General features: G+C 38.0%; 1 protein-coding gene across 1 annotated transcript in view; it reads left to right on the forward strand.

The window, feature by feature from the left end:
• HECW1 (HECT, C2 and WW domain containing E3 ubiquitin protein ligase 1) overlaps positions 1 to 22,375 on the forward strand; it is a 583,340-nt gene that overhangs the window by 363,451 nt on the left and 197,514 nt on the right. Inside the window, 3 exon segments of the mRNA XM_028525426.2 lie at positions 11,644 to 11,786; positions 13,600 to 13,721; positions 15,828 to 16,013. Coding sequence (XP_028381227.1) covers positions 11,644 to 11,786; positions 13,600 to 13,721; positions 15,828 to 16,013 — 451 coding nt within the window.

Raw genomic sequence — 22,375 nt, forward strand, 5'->3', positions numbered from 1 at the left:
TTAGGCAACTTCTTGCTGTTCCACTTTGTCTCTCCCTGAGTTCCAGCAGAATATCACAGATAACCACTTGCCCCACAACTTCCCTACCATAGACATTTTAAGGTGGTAAACAAACACAATATTTCTCTCTATAATTCTCTGCTCATTCCTGACCCTTTCAATATTTTCTTTAAATTGGAATTCTTGGGAGTGCCTCACCATAACTGCTGCAGGCAATGGTGCCTTCTGCCAGGTGTCAGGAGTGATTGGCTGAGTCTCTCTAAATAAAACAAAACTTAAAGAAAGTCTCAGACCAGTGACTGTCAAACCTACATGTAGGCAATGTTACATAATGAACTTCTTAGAAATGTTGTTTTTGATTTTGCCTCAATTTCTGTAATTATAACAGTCATATAGATGATTTTCTTGCAAGTGAATCTGGAGACCACACTTGAGGAAAAAATTTCTTTTTAAAGTCAAGGAAAGAGGTCATCTGTCTTAAACAAAGGCCACAACAGACCTTGTCTGTGTAATGGTGTGTCCCCTTGCCTCCCCCTTGAATTGCATGTGGATACCTGGTTATTTACTGCCACCTAGACTCTGGCCCTCTTCCTCCTCTTCATGTCTCTTCCTACACTCCCACATCTCTTTCCTGAGCACAATATTATATAGCAACATTCTCTTGGCTATTGTCACTTACCTGACCTTAAGGATCTCCAAATCAACATGCCCAAATCCACATGAAAATCTTTCTTTCCTACCTACTCATCCTCCTATGCACTCTTTGTTAAATTGTTGGCACCTTTGCCTACTTGGTCTAAGCAGGAACCTTAAGCTTCACAATTGTCCCTTCCTTCCTCTTCAACTTCCATATCCAGTCAGACACCAAATTCTGTTGAATCTACATGTAAAATTATTACAAACTCTCCAACCCCTTCTCTCATTCCTGCTGCGCCTTGAGGAGAGGGAAAGCTGAATCCTAGTCATGTACCTGGTAGGCTGAGAGATATTAGATGAAATAGAGTTTATGTGGGGAAGGGGAAGGGACGCTTCTCAGAGTGAATGAAGTAGAGCAAGGCAAAGACAAATGACACAGCTAGACATCTGCCTAAAAATACAATGTGAATTAAGCTGAGCAGGTTGTCAAGGTCAGAGAGATTTAGAAAATTTCTCTAAGTATTCTGTGGGCAGATAGAGGTGATCTGAGTATCCCTACAGTATGTGGCTATTCCCCTCCCTCAGCAGCAGGCTTAGAGAGCCAACATAATCCACAACCTGTGCCTGGGTCCAGACCGTTAGTGTCTCCAGCCTGAACTGGTGTAGCAGTCCCCAACTTCATCATCCAACTCCAGGATCTTCTCCTCCAGTGCATTCTTCAGACAGATGGGGAATGTCATTCTCAGACAGCTCAACCCATCTCTTCTTCAGCAGCTATATGGCCTCTACAGCAGACATTCTCAAAGTTTTTCACTGGATGAGAAGCATCAGCATCACCCAGGAATTACTTAGAAATTCAAATTCTTGTCTTCTTCATCCAGCCTTACTGAATCAGAGAGACTCTGGGAGTGGGGCCCTGTAGTTTGTGTTTTCAAAGGCCCCCTACAGGAGATTCTGGTGCAACTCAAGTTGGAGAACTAGTGTCTAGAGAATAACATTCAAACTGCTGCTGGGGGAAACAACTAGGTGCTCTCTGCCTCCACTCTGCTGGTCTCCTATCTCTGCCTGTGGTCTGCATATCCTGATGCCACTACTAAGCTTCTCAGAGCACTCCAAAGGTGAACTCTTTGGGCATGTTTTTTCTCTACATGTTTTTCCTTGTGAGCTCCCCCAAAACTTCACTCTCATTTTGAAATAGATACACTTTAAATGTTTCTTCATCTATGTTTACACACCTCTTACATGTCTAGGACAACTTTTTCACATTGCTAGAATTATGGTTGACTTAGAGTTCCATCTTGGCCATGTGTGATCAGAGTGCAATTATCATATTCTAGTTTTATCTATGATCTGAAAGTCCAGCACACATCCTGTGCGTACTGGAAGAGTTAGTAAATATTAAGTAGGTACATGGAAAGGTGACTGACTGACTGACCAACTAATAAAATCCAATATGGGAAGAAAAATAAAATGAGAATTTAAATAAGCAGAAACATTTGTCTGCCCAAATATGTATTTTTCTTTTTATTTATTTATTTTTATTTCTTAAATTATTGTTCTATTATAGTTGTCCCAATTTTCCCCCCTTTGCCCTCCTCTACACTGCCCATCCCCCTAACTCCTACAGTCAGTGCCTACACTGTTGCCCATGTCCTGGGTCCTTTATGCAAGTTGTTTGACTAGTCCTTCCCCCTTCTTTCCACCATAACCACTCTCCTGATTCGTCTGATCACTGTCAGTCTATTTCAAGTTTCCAAGTCTCTGGTACTATTTCACTCTGTTAGTTTGTTTCATTCATTAGGTGCCACTTATCAGTGAGATCATATGGTATTCGTCTTTTACCACCTGGCTCATTTCACTTAGCATAATACTCTCCAGCTATATCCATGCTTTCTTGAGGGGTAGGAGTTCTTTCTTTCTGTTATGTAGTATTGCATTGTGTAAATTACCATAGCTTTTTGATCCATTCATTTACTGATGGGCAATTAGGTTGTTTCTGCACTTAGCTATTTTAAGTAACACTGCTATGAACATTGAGGTGCATAGGTTCTTTTGAACTGGTGTTTCAGGATTCTTGGGGTATAATGCCAGCAGTGGGATCGCTGGAACAAACAGTAGTTCCATTTTTAGTTTTTTGAGGATATTCTATACTATTTTCAATAGTGACTGTACCAGTCTACATCCCCACCAACAGTACACTAGGGTTCCCTTTTCTCCACATCATTACCAGCACTTGTTTGTTGATTAGTTAATGATGGCTGTTCTGACTGGTGTGAGGTGGTATCTCATTGTGGTTTTAATTTGCGTCTCTCTAATGGCTAGTGATGTTGAGCCCGCTTTCATATGTTTATAAGCCCTCTGTATGCCATCTTGGAGAGGTATGTGTTCAGGTTCTTTGCCCACCTTCCCTGAACTTCTAGATAAGAGATCACACCAGGGCAGACTTTATGCTTCTTTTTAATTCAGTTTTGCAAGATTATATGTTTCTAGAAATTTGTCCATTCCACACACATTGTCAAATTTCTTGGGATATAAATGTTCATAGTAATTTCTTACAACCTTTTGTTTTTCTGGAGTATTGGTTACAATTTCTCTTTTGTTTCTGATTTTATTTTGGGGACTGTCTTTTTTCCTTGATGAGTCTCATTAAAGTTTTACCAATTTGGTTTAACTGTTCAAAGAAACACTCCTGAATTCATTCATCCCTTGCATGTTCTTTTATTTATTTATTTATTTATTTTTAAAATAATAGCAATACTAATACTAATTAGTAGTAGCAGCATACTATTTTTTATTAATTTAAAATTTTGTTGTTATTCAAGTACAATTTGCTGCCTTTTCTCCACATCACCTTCTCCTACCCGAAACATCACCACCTTCCTCCCCTGATTCCAACCCCCTAAGTTTTGCTCATGGGTCCTTCATAGTTGTTCCTGAAAACCCTTCACCACTTCCATCCCATTATTCCCTACCACCTCCTCTTTGGTTACTGTTCATTTGTTTTTATGATCAAATGAACAGTAATTTCATTGTCTCTAGTTATATTTTGCTTGCTTGTTTGTTTTGTTGGTTAGGTTCCACTTAAAGGTGACATCATATGGTATTTGTCCCTCAGCACACGTCTTATTTCACTTAGCATAATGCTCTCCAGTTCCATCCATGCTGTCACAAATGGTAAATGTTCCTTCTTTCTTTCTGCTGTGTAGTATTCCACTGTCTAAATGTACCATACTTTTTTGATCCATTCATTTACTGATGGGCACTTAGGTTGCTTCCAGCACTTGGCTATTGTACATTGTGCCACTATGAACATTGGGGTACATAGGTTCTTTTGTATTGGTGTTTCAGGATTCTTTGGATATAATCCCAGCAGTGGAATTGCTGGGTCAAAAGGCACTTCCATTTTTAGTTTTCTGAGAAAATTCCATACTGTTTCCCATAGTGACTGTACCAGTCTATATTCTCACAAGCATTGCACTAGGGTTGCAATGTTTCTTCACATCTTCTCCACCACTTGTTTTTTGATTTGCTTATGATGGCGATTCTCATCAGTGTGAGGTGGTATCTCATTGTGGTTTTAATTTGCATCTCTCTGATGGCTAATGATGCTGACCATCTTTTCATATGTCTCTGGACCCTTTGTATACCCTCCTTGGAGAAGTGTCTGTTCAAGTTATTTACCCATTTTTAATTGGACTGTTTGTATTCCTGGAGTGGAGTAGTGTGAGTTCTTTATGGATTTTGGAGATCAAACTTTTTTCTGAGGTATCATTGGCAAGTATGTTTTCCCATACAGTTGGTTGTCTTATTTTAATGCTGTTTTCTTTAGCTGTGCAGAAACTTTTCATTTTGATGAGATCCCATTTCTTTATTCTTTCCTTTATGTCCCTTGCTGTAGAGGACATATCATTGAAAATATTGCTGTGTGGAATATTTGAGGGTTTCCTGTCTATGTTCTCCTCTAGGACTTTTATGGTACCATGACTTTTATTTAAGTCTTGTATCTACCTTGAATTTATTTTTGTATATGGTGTATTTTGGCAATCAAGTTTCATTTTTTGCATCTAGTGATCCAGATCTCTCAATACCATTTTTTGAAGAGGCTATTTTTGCTCCATTTTATGCTGATGGCCCCTTTGTCAAATATTGACCATAGAGACAGGTTTATTTCTGGGTTGTCTACTCTGTTCCATTGCTCCATGTGTCTGTTCTTATGCTAGTACAAGGCTGTTTTGATTGCAGTGGCCTTATATTACAATTTAATATCTGGTATTGTGATCCCTCCTACTTTGTTTTTCTTTCTCAGAATTGCTTCAGCTATTCTGGGTCTTTCATGGTTCCATGTAAATTTTTGAAGTGTTTGTTCTATATCTGTGAAATATGCCATTGGTATTTTACTAGATATTGCATTGAATGTATAAATTGCTTTGGGTAATATAAACATTATAATGATGTTAATTCTTCCAATGATGAACACGGTACATGTTTCCATGTATTTGTGTTCTTATTTTCTTTCTTCAGTGTTGTATAGTTTTCTGAGTGCAGTTCTTTTACCTGCTTGGTTAAGTTTATTCCTAGGTATTTTATTTTTCTTGTTGCTATAACAAATGGGATTTTTTTCTGATTTCTGTTTCTGATATTTCATTGTTGGTGTATAAAAATGCCTTTGATTTCTGAATATCGACTTTGTATCCTGCTGTTTTGCCAAATTCATTTATTATGTTGATCAGTTCTTTTGGGGGGCAGAGTCTATAGTATTTTCTATGTACACTATCATGTCATCTACAAACAATAACAGTTTTGTTCCCTCTTTTACAATTTGGATACCTTTTATTTCTTTTTCTTTTCTGATTGCTGTGGCTAGGGCTTCCAATTCTATGTGGAACAGCAGTGGTGAAAGCGGACAACCTTGTCTTGTTCCTGATCTTAGTGGGAAAGCTTTTAATTTTTGCCCATTGATTATGATGTTGGCTGTAGGTCTCTTGTATATGGCCTTTTGTAGGTTGAAGAATAATCCCTCTGTTTACATTTTGATGAATGTTTTTATCATCAGTGGGTGCTGTACTTTATCAAAGGCTTTTTGCACATCTATTGATATGATCATGTGATTTTTGTCTTTGCTTTTGTTTATGTGATGTATTACCTTTATTGATTTGTGAACATTGTACCATCATTGCATCCCTGGGATGAATCCCATTTGGTTATGGTGTATGATTTTTAATGTATTGCTAGATGTGGTTTGCCAATATTTTGTTGAGGATTTTAGCATCTATGTTCATTAGCCATATTGGCCTGACATTTCCTTTCTATACTGTGTCTTTATCTGGTTTTGGGATCAGAACGATGCTGGCTTCATAAAAAGAATTTGTGAGTCTTTCATCTTCCTGGATTTTTTAAAATAGTCTGTGAGGAAAAGCATTTAGCCCTTCCTTAAATGCTTTGTAGAATTCTCCTGTGAAACCATTCTGTCCAGGGCTTTTGTGTGTTGGGAATTTTTTTATTACTGCTTCAATTTCATTTGCTGTTATTGGTCTGTTAAGATTTTCTGGTTCTTCTTCATTGAGTTTTTGAAGGTTATATTTTTCTAGAAATTTGTCCATTGCACCTAGGTTTTCAAATTTCTTGGCATATAGTTCTTCATAGTAGTTTCTTACAATCTGTTGTACTTATGTGTTATCCATTGTAATCTCCCCTTTTTCATTTCTGATTGTGTTTACTTGGGCCCTCTCACTTTTTTTCTTGATGAGTCTGCTTAAAGTTTTGTCAATTTTGTTTATCTTTTCAAAGAACCTGGACTTATCAATCTTTAGTATTATTCTTTTAGCCTCTATGTTGTTTAATTCTGCTCTGATCTTGGTTATTTCCTTCCTTCCAGAGCAAGTTCTCTGGGCTGTCTTTGTTGTTGTTGTTCCTCTAGTTATTGTAGATGTATGGTTAGGTTGTTTATGTGGAACTTTTTTCATCTTTTATTGGCAGGCTTGTATGGCTTTGAACTTCCCTCTTGGGACTTCCTTTGCTGTGTCCTATTAGGTTTGCACTCTTGTGTGTTCATTTTCATTTGTTTTCAAAAATTTTTCATTTCATCCTTGATCTCATTTTTAACCCATTCATTATTCAACGGCATGTTATTCAGTCTCCATGAATTTGAATGTTTTGAGTTTCATCTTTGAGGTTGGTTTCTAGTTTCAAGCCTTTGTGATCTAAACACATACTCGATATGATTTCCATTTTATTGAATTTGTTGAGGTTTGTTTTGTGTCCTACAATGGGTCTATCTTTGAAAATGTTCCATTTCGTATATAAAGAACCCATGGACAAAGACAGAAGATTAAAGGTAGAAGGTGGATTGTGGGTAGGGCTTGGGACAGTAATGAAGGGAAACGGAGACAGTTGTAATTGAACAAAAATAAAATACGTGGATAAAATAGCTAATACATTTAAAAAAGAAAATGTTCCATGAGCATTTTAAAAGAATGTATACTTTGTTTCCTTTGGGTGAAAATTTCTGCATGTATCAATTAAGTACATTTGATCTAGAGAGTCATTCAATGCCACAATAGCCTTGTTGAAACTTTGAAGATCTGTCCATGTGACAGTGGAGTGTTAAAATCCCCTATTATGAGTGGTTGCTATTAATATCTTTCTCGAAATTCTCCAATATTTTCCTTATATATTTGTGTACTGATATTTTGGATGCATATATATTTACAATAGTTTTATCTTCTTAATGGATTTTTCCCTTAAGTATTAGGGAGTGTCTTTCTTTGTCTCCTTTTATTGAAATTTATTTTGTCTGATATAAATATTGCTACCCCAATTTTTTTATGTCCATTTTCTTATAATATTTTTCCATCCCTTCATTTTCAGTCTACGTAGATCTGTTTTGAGGTGGGTTGTGTAGACAACATATATGCAGGCCATGTTTTCTTATTCATTCAGCTACCCTATGTCTTTTAATTGGAGCTTTTAATCTGTTTACATTTAAGGTTATTATTCCTAGGTACTTATTCATTGTTATTTTTTCCTTTGTAGCTGTGTTCCTATCTCTTTCTCTTTTTTTTCTTTATTTTCTTAAGGGTGTCCCATTATCTTGTCTTGCAATGTTGGTTTGTTGTGCATGTATTCTCTTAACTTTCTTTTTTCTGAGAAACTCCTTATTTCACCTTTCATTTATTTGAGAGTCTTGCCAGGTAGAGTATCTTCATTGCACAACTTTGCTTTTCATCACTTGGAGTATTTCTTGTCATTCCTTTCTGTCTTTAAGTGTTTCTTTTGAGAAATCACCTGATGACCTTATCAGAACTCCCTTGTTTGTCACTAGCTGTTGCTCCTTAGAGGCCTATAAGATTTTCTCTTTGTCTCTAAGTTTTGCCATTTTAATTATAATGTGTCTTACAGTGGGCCTTTTTGAGTTCATCTTGATAGGGACCCTCTATGCTTCCTGGACTTCCATGACTTTTTCTCTCAACAAGTTAGGGAAGTTTTCTGTCATTACTTTTTCAAATAGGTTTTCTATCCCTTGCTCATTTTCTCATTCTAGGGTGCCTGTTATAAAGATATTATTACATTTCACGATGTCCTGCAGTTCCCTTAACCCCTCATCATTCTGTATGAGTCTTGATTAGTTTTGTTGCTCCATGTGGGTGTATTTTTCTACCTTGCCCTCCAGCTCTCTGATTCAATCCTCTGCTTCATCTAACCTGCTTTTAATTCCTTCCACTGTTTTCTTCATTTCATAAATTGTATTCTTCACTTCCTCCTGTCTCTTCTTGATAGTTTCTATGTCCTTTTTCATGCTGGTGTAGTTCACAATAAGTTTCTTATTGCTTCCCTGGAATCCTTTGTAGCTCTCAGTGAGCTCTTTGAGCTTTTGATCTCAATATCTGATAGCTTTACTTGCTTCAATTTTATTTTAACTTTTTCTGGGGACTCTGTCTTTCTTTTTGATCAAGGCTGTTTTTTTTTCCTCCTGCTTTTTGGTGATTCTTCTTGTTTGTTTCTATGTATTAAGTGGATCTGCTTTTACTCTCTGTCTTTTGTAAACTGTGGTGAGAGACTTGTGGGACTCAATGGTGCAGTCCCCTTGACATCCTTAGCTTGATGCTCTTGGGATGTCCTTTACACTGTTTATGTGGGCTCTCTGGTTGTAATTGGGTTTTGGTTGTTGGTGGTTTTTTGGTGGGTCCTTCTCTCTGGCTGGGTAACTGAAAGTCACTCTGTGTACCACATCTTATATACTGCTGTACAAGTGCTGCCAGAACAAACAGCCCAGGGAACACACCCATACCCACAAATATAACCCCAGCCCACAATCACACTATCAATAGCAAATAGCCAATATTAATAAAAGTGTAAGGAGATTAATACTATTATAAGAAATGGAAAATGAATATGAGATAAGTAACTGAAAGAAAAGTGATTTTGCAAGGGTAAAGGGAGAAACAATAATGAGAGTAGGGAATAGAGACAAGGTGAAGAGAGAAAGAATAAAATTTACATCAGAAATTTCAAAAGGAGGAGGGAAGATAGAATGGAGTAAGAGAAGGGAAGGGTATGATATTAGGATTAAACCAAAAAGAACTTGTGTGTGTGTGTGTGTGTGTGTGTGTGTGTACACATATATATGTATATATAGAGAGAGATAGAAGGAAAAGAATACATACATATATATGTGTGTACATATAGAGAGAGAAGGGCAAAGAAAATAAAAACAGCAAATATATATAGTCTTCAACTGGAGAAAAAGATCCACCACAACAATATCAACAACAAATGAGCTAAGATTAATATAGATGGGATGGGAATAGAAGGGAAAAAGGAAAGGAAGAAAAGCTTAAGAGATGTGTAGAGGAAGAAGATGTGATTTTGAGAAGACAGATGGAAAGGAATATGAAGAGTGAGGAATAAAGACCAGCCTAAGACAGGGAAAATTTTAAATTTAAATGAAAGAAAAAAAGAGGGAAGGATGAAGGCAAAAATGGAGTAGAAGAAGGAAACTGTAAAATTTGAGATTTGAAACGTAAAATAGTGACTATCTTGATCTAATCTGAAGAAATGCAACTACAACCACCTTATTCACAACCAATGTGCAAAGATTGATTAAGGTGGAAAGAGAATAAGGGTATTTTAAGAATGGTAAAAGGAATTTGAGATAACTAATGACAAGCAAAAATTGTTTTGAGTGGCTGGAGGAGGGGGAGAAATAGTAATGGTATAGAATAGAAACAAGTTGTAACAAAAGAGAAAATAGATTTTAAAACAAAAATAAGAGGAGGAAGGAAGAAGGTAAAATTGAGTAGGAGAAGGGCAGAGGGAAATATGGGACTTCAAATAAACTATAATATAAAACCTGTTGACATATTTGGCACAATCTTGAAAGACAAGAAATGAATGTTAAAATCTATGCAAGAGAGAACATGGTGACAATCATAAGAAAAACTGAGAGGATCAAGGCTGGAGGACTGTGTAGCCTGTAGTTTCTGGTGAAGGGGGCTTTCAGAGCTTTTTCTTCTTTCCCCTGTGGGATGTACCCAGCAGGAGACTACTGAGCCTGACCTTGCTGATTTGCAGAGCCTGTAATCCCACAAGTGAGGGGTTGGTCTTGCCTATGTGAGAGGATCTGGCTGGCTGCAGCAAATCTCAGGCATTCAGCTCCTGCCTTCCAGTCTCAGCTGCTCTCTCGTAGGAGTTTCCGCCCAAATTCTCTACTTTGAATAGTCCCCTGCTTGACAGCCATGCTGAGTCAGATCCTATATTTCCTTCAGTGTGACTATCTCTCTGAATTTTTCATTTTCAGAAACGCTGCTTTCCAGTTGCACATGAGTGTGAGCCTTGGGTCCCTTCCCAGTCTCAGATGTTGCCTCAGATCCTCCTTTAAAAGAGTTTCTGTGTGCCCCCCACACTGCAGCACCAGTCTCTGGGGGCCTATTCTCCACATGCTTGCCCTACCCCAAAATCACAGGGTGTCTCCCAGGCAGAGCTAACCACAGCCTTTCAGAGCCTACTACAGTTTTAGATAAAGTTTTTCTCTGTATCTTTCCCAGATGGCATTGGGAAGAACCCCACAGCTATACTATAACACAGGGCAGTAGTGATGGTGGAGTGCTGAACCTGCTGTCTCCAGTGTTCTTAAACCTTGGGTGGGCCTGCTCTTGCTGTGTTATTTCTGGGGCCCACACCTCTCAGGACTTCTTTCTCCATCCCAGTAGCTTGTGGCTCCTGAGCTGATCTACAGTCACAGCTGCCCCAACTCTGTGCAGCCAGAGTGATGGGCTGGGCAAATGTGGCAGCTCCACTTGTAGAGCCTTGCGCCTGCTCCCAGGCACCTTGCAGGAGGACAGGTTCTTACTTACTGCTGCACATTTCCTGCTCTCTCGTTCACATACTCACTCAATCACAGACACTCTCACTCACTCTCTTGCTGCAGTCTTGATTCAACTGCTCGGGGTTTTGGCTGTGAGGCTGGTTCAGGTCTGGGAGCAAGTGAATGGCGATTCCAGCTACTCTGCCACCATCTTCCCATATCCAAAACATTTTTCTGCTTGCATGCTTTTATCTCCACAACCCCTGTCAGTCATATGAGTTTCCTGTCAAGTAAAAATAAGTGAGTAGAACTATTTTAGTTTATAGGCTTTTACAGTAATGTAGAGGCAATTCTATATCTTAATTGCAACATTTTACTTTCCCTTGCTTGTTTTAGACTTAGCCAGGTTTTGTTTAATGCAGGGCATAGGCTATTTTTTTATGATTCATTATCATTTATGTTGGTGTTTTAGAAGTCACCATACTTGAATCTTATCATATGTCAGAAAACAAAGAGAGATCAAATCATCCATACACTTTTATCTTGCTAATTGTTTTGGCTCTCTTGTGAGAATTTTAAGCATTTTTTTCCCTGACATTCAAGACAATTTTACAGATCTGCCCAGCTACCTGACTTGAAGCACCAGCTCCCAAGAAGCCAACAAACAAAAGTTAACTCTTGTCTTTCCATTTTCTGATGCAAAGGTATCAAAATATTCAGCGAACCATTGCAACAGAGAGGCTCGAAGAAGATTCTGGTAGCCAAAGTTGTGAGCAAGTTCCAACAGGAAGTGGCGGAGGAGGTGGTGAGAGTGACTCAGAGACTGAATCTTCTCAGTTGAGCTTAGGTATGGGGAGAGGGATCCCTAGCTTCTGGGATGGCTTCTAGTGGCTATGTGACAGAGTGTGTGAACCCTTTGTCCAACCTTGTAGTATGGTGCTGTGCCCTTGTGGAAAGACAACAATGGAATGGGTGGTGGTCAATAAAGAGAAGAAAGAGGCAAGGTGTCAACAAAGTAAGGCAGACAGAAGTTTAACACTGGGAAATAAAGGAGAAAGGAATTCACATAAAGAAAACACTAGCACCATGGCTTGAGGTCTGGAGAAAAGTGGCTGATGAAGTCTGGGGACTCAGAGCTGGGTTTGCCATGATACTTGTGCATCAAGGCATTTTTTTCAGTGGCTTCATCATTTCTAGTTAGGTTAATTTATTTGTTGTCTAAAGATTTTTTACTTATAAATAATACATGCAATAAAAATTCATGTTCTACTTCATAAAAGCCATATAACAACATTATTAATAGGAATAATTAGTTGTTTGCTTTTTGGATAAAATATAGCTCCTCTTGAGGGAGAAACCTGGGAACAAAGACATTTTCCAGCAGGCTATGTTTATGCACACCACCCAAGACCCTTTTTACCAAATATTGTAGGCATCCACCAGGTGTCTGGCATAGGAAAATGGCTTTCACTACTTATACCTATAATGACATAAGAGGATCACAGTGACATACTAACAATCCACATTTTTAAATTGAGTTAAGTGAGAAAAATATATTGTAAAAAGAAGGCTCAGAAAATAGTCTACCAAACAAGCATGCACTTCCAGTCCTTCCAGGTCTCAGCTCCTTACTACAATGCAGAACAGTGGAAATTTTCACATGCATGTACACAGTTCTACCAACAATTTTAATTAATTTCACTTAATGTATTTTACCAGATATACTAACTAAACTGACTTGTTTAAGATTTTCTATTATTAATGTCTTTGTTTAACCTCCTGAGAGAGATGTGGTAAAGTAGTTGGGTAATTAAAAAACATAAGGATTAAAAACATAAGGAGCAGAAAATTTATTTCTGTGTTTAGTATCAGATATGTTGCCATTTGCTATGTAACAAATCATCCCCAAGCTTAGCATTTTAAATTCACAGCCATACATTTATCATTTATCCTATAGGTGGGTAATTTGAGCAGAGCTCAGCTAGGTATTTCCTCAGACACCACTGGGCTCACCCATGCATCCTTGCTCAGTTGTTGAATCAACAATTGTCTGTCTGCCCTGAGAGGGCCTCAGATGGAGCAGTTTGTCCCTGTTCCCCATGGCTTCTCAGCTTGCACCAGGTTAGCCCAAATTTGATTTCATGGTGGTGGCAGAGCTCTGAGTAAGAGTAGAGACACTCAGCCTTCTTGAAACCCTGGCTCCAAACTTCTGCCAAATTCTGTTGGTTAAAGCAAGACACATGGCCAGCTCAATCAACAAGGGGAGAAGCTGCAAAGTCTCATGCGAATGGGTGTGCATTCAGGGAGTGGGGAAATTGTGGCACTTTTTGCAAACAATCTACGGTATCTATGATTAGCGATATGTAAAAAAAAAAGTAATTGGCATAAAAAGGACAAAATATTTAAGGACTTGAGCCTAACTTAAGTCCTTAATGGTTCTTAAGTGACATACACAAAGTGACATGACTCCTGGTCAAATCACTGTGATATCTGGTGTTATTACTGTGACACCTGACTCCTGGTCAGATTATTATTAAAAACAACAGTCCCCTTCAGCTGTGTAAGTGAAGGCATGCGTGCTGCTGGTATGCAGAGAGAAGTACTGTGTTTGAAATGAGTTTCTTCCAATGCACTCTGTTGCTTTGCTTCACTTTTTCCAGATCTGAGGAGAGAAGGGTCACTTTCTCCAGTGAACTCACAAAAAATCACCTTGCTGCTGCAGTCCCCAGCGGTCAAGTTTATCACCAATCCTGAATTCTTCACTGTACTGCATGCTAATTATGTGAGTGCTCCAAAATTGCAGAATGAGTCTGGCCTGGCTTCCATCAATACCAAAGAACACAACTTTACCAATTTGTTTGATACATAAAAACAGGTAGCATTTTAACCCAGGCAAGAAAAAAAAAATAGTTCACTTCACCCTTTTTGTTCTACAAGTCTCCCCAAAAGGAGAAGAGCTAGATTTGGAAATGTTCTTTACTCTGCAGGCTTTTGTTAGGCTGAAATGTGTTAATGTCAATGAAAGTGCTTTGGAAAGAAATATGTGGGGTTTTTTTTGTCAAAAATTTAAAGGAATAAGGTTATGAAGTTGACGGATTCCTTTGCAGCTTGGAGCATTTTATACACTCACTTTTGTTAATAAATTTTTAAATAGATTTCTCCTAGATAAATAAATAACTTTCCTTTTAGTTTTTCAAATATCATAATTAAGTTAAATTTGATGTGATATTTAGATATGTAGTTTTAAATTCTTTTTTGTGTGTTTTTAAGAAAACAATGACGTGATGTCACTATATTTATTAATTCTCTCATTTGACAATCATTTTCTGTTCTTCAGGCACAGCTAGGTGCTGGAGTCACAAAACAGATTAAGGTGACACCTAAACAGCAAGAACTTCCTCTTTTTTTAGCAACAGATATGCCAAAAAGACCAGTCTAACCTGACAGGGCATAGCCTGACCTCACTGAGGAATAAAATGTTCAGCAAACACAGGAGATGAAACAACAGGGAGCATTCCTGAAGAGACAACTACTGAATTGAGTCTTGAAGGTTAAAAGTGGTTGGAGAAAAAGTTCCAGACAGAGAGAGTAGAAGCAACTGTGAAGGGGCTTGGTGTTGAGTCTGATGTGGCTGGAGTGAGGTGACAGGCAGAAGTGGAAAGAGTGGATGGAGAAAAAGTAGGGAAATGCCATGTAAGACATGAAAAGGAGCCTGGATCTACTTCAGTAGTCAACAGTGACCAACAACAGTCTTAGATATTGGAATTGCATGATCAGCAATGTTTGATGAAGAATTTTTTTCTGGCAGAAGAGTGTGAGAAATACTGAAGGGCTAGGACTAAAGGCTAATTCAACTGCTCAAGTGAGAGATGAAGGTCTGCTAAGTAATTGGCTGGGCTAATGGAAAGGAAGGACTCATTTCAGGAGATATTTCTATGTGGAATCAATAACATTGCTTGAAATCACTGTGTTTTGTGGGGGTGAGGGGCAGAGATTGGGTCTCCAGAAAGTCTGAGTCTATTTTGCTTTTGAGCACCTGAGTTAAGTGGTGACTCAATTAGGCTGATGCAGAGTTTAGTGAGGTGACAAAGGTGGTGGCAGAGAAGGAGGAGGAGGTCAGTTTTTAGTAGGTTATATTCGAGAAGCTCTTGGGACATTCAGTGGTTAGACCCAAAGCAGCTGCCCTGTGGTGCAGGGTTAAATTCTGAATGGATACAAGGATGCCAGATATTGATGCTCTCAGCACTGGGCACCAGGGATCCTTGAGCCAGCAGGAGCCACTGTGCCAGTTTGCTCCAGCTGCAAGGAATCTTCCGTTTTATCACATGCACACATCATCCCCATTTGCCATAAAATTGTCATCTACACAATTAGAAATTCCTGAAACTTTTGCTTTTCTCATCCCCCAACCCCTCTACACACACACATTTCTACAGAGGAATCAAAGGAGTCACAGATCCCTGAAGTCCTGCCTTAAATTCCAGAACCCTAAATTAATACTTTCTGTTGTAGATGGATGAAAGGTAGACCTGTGCAGTTAGGGAAGGATCCATGGAGGAGAAATGCTCAAAGAGGTAGAGAGAGACTCAAGAGAGCAAAGCTGCTGAAGGAGAAGGAGATAGGAGAAGGGAAGGGAGGCTTTGAGATGCCTCGGGGTGTTGACTGTGTCCAAGGCTATAGAGCATCAGGTACATAAGGATCACAAATAGGTCCATGTGTGTTTACGGGTGTTCATTAATTTTTTAGCAAGATTGATGCTTCTGAGGCTCACAATAAATTGCTGTGTAGAAATCAGATTGCATTATGTTAAGGTTCTCAAAATGTACTTGGTCTGTGTTTTTTTCTAATCATCCATTCCCTACCCCAAACGGCTCTGGCCCCATCTCAGAATGCTTACCGAGTCTTCACCAGTAGCACCTGCTTAAAGCACATGATTCTGAAAATCCGGCGGGATGCACGAAATTTTGAACGTTACCAGCACAACCGGGACCTGGTGAATTTCATCAACATGTTTGCAGACACAAGGCTGGAATTGCCTCGGGGCTGGGAAATCAAAACAGACCAGCAGGGAAAGGTGAGTGACTGCTGCAAGGTCCTTTCATCAAAGGGGCTCTTTCCTTGAAGGAGAAGACAATGAGAATGTAGGGAAGGAGGATGATGAGGAGAAGAGAGCCTATGTGTCTGAGATGTGCTGTTAGCCCCCAAGAGGAGGGAAGGAGGAACTATCCACAGCAACATTTCTGTTCTGTGCATTGTAGTATATTTAACAGCAGCCCTGGCCTCTGCCCATTAAGACCAATAGTGCCTCCACCAAGTTTAAACCTTACTATATGGCCCCCGAGGGGCAAAAATCTCCTCAATTTGAGAATTACTGCTACATCTCTTTAAAATTAGGTTTGAAATTTGAAACCAGTTTCTGTTCAATGATGTTTCCATTCTTTTGCCTCCTCAAACAGCTAACTCTAAACAATGAAATTATTAGTTAAATGGGAATGACATTATTAGATCACTCATTGTGATTTCCCTAATAAGCCTTCAGATCTCATTAAAACAGCCTATCAAACAGTGATGGGGCATATTGAGTCTGTGCCATGTTAACTGGCTTGCATTTTGCCTTTGTGTGACCTTAACCAAAACTAGTTCTTTCCAGCAATGCTTTAGAAGCTTAATTGAGTTTGCTAAAGTAAGAATGTTTTTCTTAATTATTAGTACTCAACTCAATGTATTTACAGGACAGGCCAAAAGTTTACTGAAGTGTAATTTTTGTGAACCTTGGTAGAGAGAATCCCTCCATTTTTTTAAGGTCAAAGGAAGCAGGAGTTTCACCAGCAGATATGTCTGTAAATAAGAAACTGAATTATACAGTTTCTTTCCTTTGTGATTATGAATCTGCAAAGTCATAGTGCCCCAAAGTGAGTTTATTGGTGTCATTGTTTCCTGGAAGCTACAAACCTGTCTATCACAAACCATTTAGCATTTCTCAGCAAGTGGACTATCTGGATTGGGTGAGAAAAGACTGTGTTCACTAATACAAGTCGATTAGTACAAGGAAGTTCTATGACCAACCCCTCCATAGTCAGGGATTAAATGGGGATTGGAGGATTCCTTGTGTAGCAGAAAAGCCACCATAGCCAAAATCTGCTCCCCAGAATATTCTCACTTACTGGATGTGGCCTCCACTAAGAAAATGACAGTGATTTATACTGTGAGGACTTGCTGGGTTATGTTATGGTGAGAAATAAAGAGGGTAAGTGCTGGGGTATACCTGCCTCATTTCATGGTCTGTAGTACAGCCATGTTTGCATTTATTATTTAACCAAAATGTCAAGAGACACCACTATGGATCAATGAACAGAAAGGCACTGTTTGTTACACAAAGAGCACACACTAATGCAAACCAATTTTTTTATCCTTGGATTTTCATGACCAAAGAGCTCACACCAGGATACAAATAGCAGAGGGTCCAGTGGAATACAGAGAGGCCCCAAGTGCAATTGTCCCCTGTCCTCCCTGGTGCACACACTGCCTCCTTGCCATCACTATAATAGAAAGCACAGCAGCTGAGACATGTACCTAGAGATTTATTAATTTTGAAATGTATACTAGGGAATTTCTGGAAAGATTTTTTTCCTTTAATTCTGCTTAGTGGATGTATCACATACAAGAAAGAAATGTCTGATTTTTAAATAGAAAGACATGAGTTCTACTTTCAGTTATGATACAAATTAGATGTGTGACTATAGACAGGCACAAAAAAAGATCTATCTGATGCTTATTAACTGAATACAGAAAGACTCATAGTTGGCAGGCAAAATTGCTGGGTGTTAATTAACATCAATTTTTGAAATGTATATCATATCTACTTAGTAGAGATGAACAATGGAAGGTAACAGATAAAAATAGGGCAGGAGAACATATTTGTTGGGACTGGTTCATCCCATACTAAACATGTGCCATGTGACACTAGGCAAGCCACTTCATCAATCTGAATATCATTTCACTTATCATAAAGTAACAATAATAATGTCTGCCTTGCCTTCATGAGTTTATAACCAAATGAAAAAGTAAATTAACATTGGAATCTGCTTGTTGCTTTATCAGCACATTCAGAGATGACAACCTTCACTTTTAGGTGGCATTGTAGCAAGGCTAGTAGGGCTGGGGCTGAGCTGTTAGATGTCTTTGCATGCATCATCATCCCCACAAAAGACTGGAGCAAAGAATAAAATGGCATCTGACTCATCTGTCATTTTTTAACATGGGAGAAGAGAATATAGCCTCCCATCAGCTTTGTTAGAGATTGCCTCTGGGCCTCAAGTTGATTTCAGGCCTGAGCCAAGGAGGATGGTCATCATCTAGAGATGTGATGTGGCTGAAGATGTGGGGCCAGGATCAGAGGTGAGGGGTATATAATAATGAATGGAAACAACAAAATGAGAAAGGACCTATGAAGACCTAGGGCTACATGAAGGAAAGAGAATCATGATCTGAGAAAAATAACATCTCATAGCATAGTTTTCTTCAGAAAATACAAATGAATTTTTAAAAGATATCAGCTTATCCACAGAATGACAGAAGCACATGGCTCTGTTGATCAAGAAGTCACAAACACAAAACAAACTGAAATGAAACAGACATAAAAAAATAGAACTTTCATTTGATTTAACTATACTACCTCTGGGTATATATCCAAAAGAACTGAAATTAAAATCTCTCAGAAATATCTGTACTATCATGTTTTGCAGCATTTTCACAAGAGTCAAAATATTGAAATAACCTAAATTTCTATTGATGGGTGAAGTCATAAAGAAAATGTAGCATATACATGCAATGACATATTATTCAGCCTTTACAAAAGAGGAAATTCTGAATATCCTCCAATATGAATGAACCTGAAAGATATTAAGTGAAATTAGCCAGTCACAGGAGGAAAAGTACTGTATGATTACACTGCTATGACTATCTGAAGTAGTCAACCCTATAAAAACAGAGTAGAATAGAGGTTGCTAGGGGCTGGGGAAAGTAGAAAATGGTGAGTTTCTGTTTAAAGGGCATAGAGTTTCAGTCATAAATAATGGGTAAGCTATAAAATATCATGCCTATAATTAACAATACTGCACTGTGCACTTAAAATGAGCTAAGAGTAGATCTCATGTTAAGTGATTTACTATAATTTCAAAAAAGCTAAATAGGCTAAAAATAAACATTTCAGGCTTACACGGAAGAACAAAATGTAATCATAAAGGGATAAAGACAGAGCAGAAGTGAGGTCATGTAAAATTAAATTACTGATAGAAAATCTGAACATGGAATCAGCCCCCAAAGCAGAGAGAAGAAAGCAGATTACAAATAGTGGGACAAAAGTTTGAAAACATGCAAAAAGTGAACAAAAGGAAAGCATGTCTCACTTTCTTAACCACAAGTTCCTCCAAGATCCCTAATCTAAGTGCTTACTATATAATTTATGTATTTGTTAAGTTTCCTGTTTTGTCTTTCTCCTAGAATTTACACTCCTTGGGAGCAGGGATCTTTGGCTTATTGATGAAACCCCCAAGAACCTAAAATAATGGCATGTCACATAGTTGCCACTCAATAACACTCTGTTGGGTGAATGACTTATAGAATTCCTAAGACAAAAAAACAAAATAATAGATACAGTAAACAATAACTAAACATTAAATATTGATATTAAACGGTTAAGTATGAACATTCTTGTGATCAAAACAAATTGTTTTAGGTGGGAAGGTTTAGTTTGGCTTACTGAGTATAATAAAATTAATTAAATACAATTCTATATGTACACATACTCTGAAATGACCACAGTTCTTAATCTATCAGTACACATCCATGATAATATGACAGTTACCTACAAAAATAAAAATTAACAAGCTTTAAATGTCCCATCCATGAAACTATAGAAATGCACAGAATAACAGCTACAGGTTATTGGTGGAGAAAGACTGTAGCCCAATCATTCTACATCCAGATAAATTGGTATTCAAGTGTGAAAATACAATAAGAAAATAACCTGGTATGCAAAATTTAAGAGCTAATCTTATCCTTTTACCTGTTTGACGAAAACACCAAAGCCATTCTGCAGATGACTCATAAATGTAGCAAAACAGGAAACCAATAATGGGAAATCATTGTATAAAAGAACTAATGGTGAGTATTTAAATTGCAATCACAATAATAAATAATAAATAATCGCTGCTAAAATTATTTTAAATATATTGGAAAATCTCAATAAAATGAGGGAAAATATGTATAAAAAAAGAACAGTTGTATAGGAAAAATATGCATCACTGATATCCCAGATGAATTAAAAAGATGAGGAACAGGAAGGGGTCAGTAAGGAGGGCAAGGAATGTTGTGCTACGTCCCTATGTGGCCATAAAAGAGTCCAATTGGTATTTGAAACATCAAGACTAAATACAATTACTTAAAACTTAAAAGACAAATGTTTGTATCATTCAAAACAAGATTTTCCCCTTTTAAATGCTTATAAAAATGAACATAAGGCATTTTACATACAGCACATGAAAAGGCACAAAAACCAAATGAAATTAAAATAATAAAATGTAAGATAACAAATATAAAGCCAGGTATAAAAGTTATGGCAATCGGTGGAAATATGATAAACTCATGCACCAAAAAGAACACTTTCAGATTTGGTAAACAAACAGAGCTGGCTTAAAAGACATAGCTAAGAAATGATTCAGCAATTTAAAAAATAAAAGAATAAATAATGTGAGAAAATAACAGAAAGCCAATGGTGGTGTATTAATATACAAAAAGCATTTAATCTAGAATCATATGGGGTCAAATAAAATTTTATATTAATCAATAGCACAATTAAAATAAAGATACAAGGATCCAAAATGGCAGGGAAGTAGATAGAAGTTACATTCACCTCCTCCCAGGACCGAAGTGAAATTATACCTAATTATAAAACAATCAACCTGAATAACCAACTGAAGACTAGTTGTGCAGAAATCTTATAACCAAGAATTTACAGAAGTAGCCACATGAAAACTGGTAGGAAGGGCAGACTCATGAAAAGGACTACTACACATACAGTGGTTGAGAATTGGAAAGGCTATCTCACCTGCAAAGGTCCCTCTGAGAAGCAAGAAGTCTCAATCCCATGCTTCACTCCCACACTTGAGCACCAGTACCAAGAAAAGGAGCAAGAATACCATTTGACTGTGAAAATCAGTGGGGATTCAGGATGGTAGAGAAAGACAGGAGTCTGCTACAAATCCAGGAGCCCTCTAAAAGAGCCAGCATACAAAGTTTTCTTTGGGAGCACTCACCCTGGGCTCTAGCAGAAGGATGGAAGGTGAGAGCAGACAGGAGTCATACAGAGATTGAATGGGTTGTGTGGCTTAAAAAAAAGGCTAGATAGCATCCTTGTATCTGTGCTGATTGCCTATAGATATGAAACATTCCTCTCTGTGCCACATCCTGGGGGGATGCACTAACCACACCAGCCCAACTTTCTGTGGCCTTGAACTGCCAGAGTCTTCTGGCTGCAACCAGCCTGACCTTGTAGTGGTGAAGTTCTTTTTTTAAAGTATATTTTATTGACTACACTATTACAGTTGTCCCAACTTTCTTCTCCCCATTATACCCTCTCTGCCCTGCACCCTCTAGAATTCCTTGCCTCTTTAGTTCATGTCCATGGGTTGTACATATAAGTTCTTTGGCTTGTCTGCTTCCTACACTATTCTTAACCTCCCCCTGTCTATTTTATGCCTACAAATTATGATTCTTATTCCCTGTACCTTTTTTTCTCCCATCTGCCCCCCCCACCTCACTGATCACCTTCCATGTGATCTCCAGTTCTCTGCTTCTGTTCCTGTTCCAGTTGTTTGCTTAGTTTTTGTTTTTGTTTTTAGGTTCAGTTGCTTATAGTTATGAGTTTGTTTTCACTTTATTGTTCATAGTTTTTGATCTTCTTTTCTTAGATAAGTCCCTACATTTCATATAATAAGGATTTGATGATGATGAACTCCTTTAGCTTGACCTTATCTGGGAAGCACTTTATCTGCCCTTCCATTCTAAATGATACCTTTGCTGGATAGAGTAATCTTGGATGTAGGTTCTTGTCTTTCATGACTTCAAATAATTTCCAGTTCTTTCTTCCCTGTAAGGTTTCTTGAGAAATCAACTGATAGTCTTATGGGCACTCCTTTGTAGGTAACTCCCTCCTTTCCTCTTGCTGCTTTTACGATTCTCTCCTTACTTTTAATCTTGGGTAACTTAATTATGATGTGCCTTGGTGTGTGGTTCCTTGGGTACAATTTCTTTGGGACTCTATAGGCTTCCTGGACTTCCTGAAAATCTATTTCCTTCACCATATTTGGGAAGTTTTCCTTCATTATACTTTTCAAATAAGTTTTCAATTTCTTGCTCTTCCTTTTGTCTTTCTGG

This window comes from Phyllostomus discolor, chromosome 10 (assembly GCF_004126475.2).
Source record: "Phyllostomus discolor isolate MPI-MPIP mPhyDis1 chromosome 10, mPhyDis1.pri.v3, whole genome shotgun sequence".
In the NCBI taxonomy this organism is placed as follows: Eukaryota; Metazoa; Chordata; class Mammalia; order Chiroptera; family Phyllostomidae; genus Phyllostomus; species Phyllostomus discolor.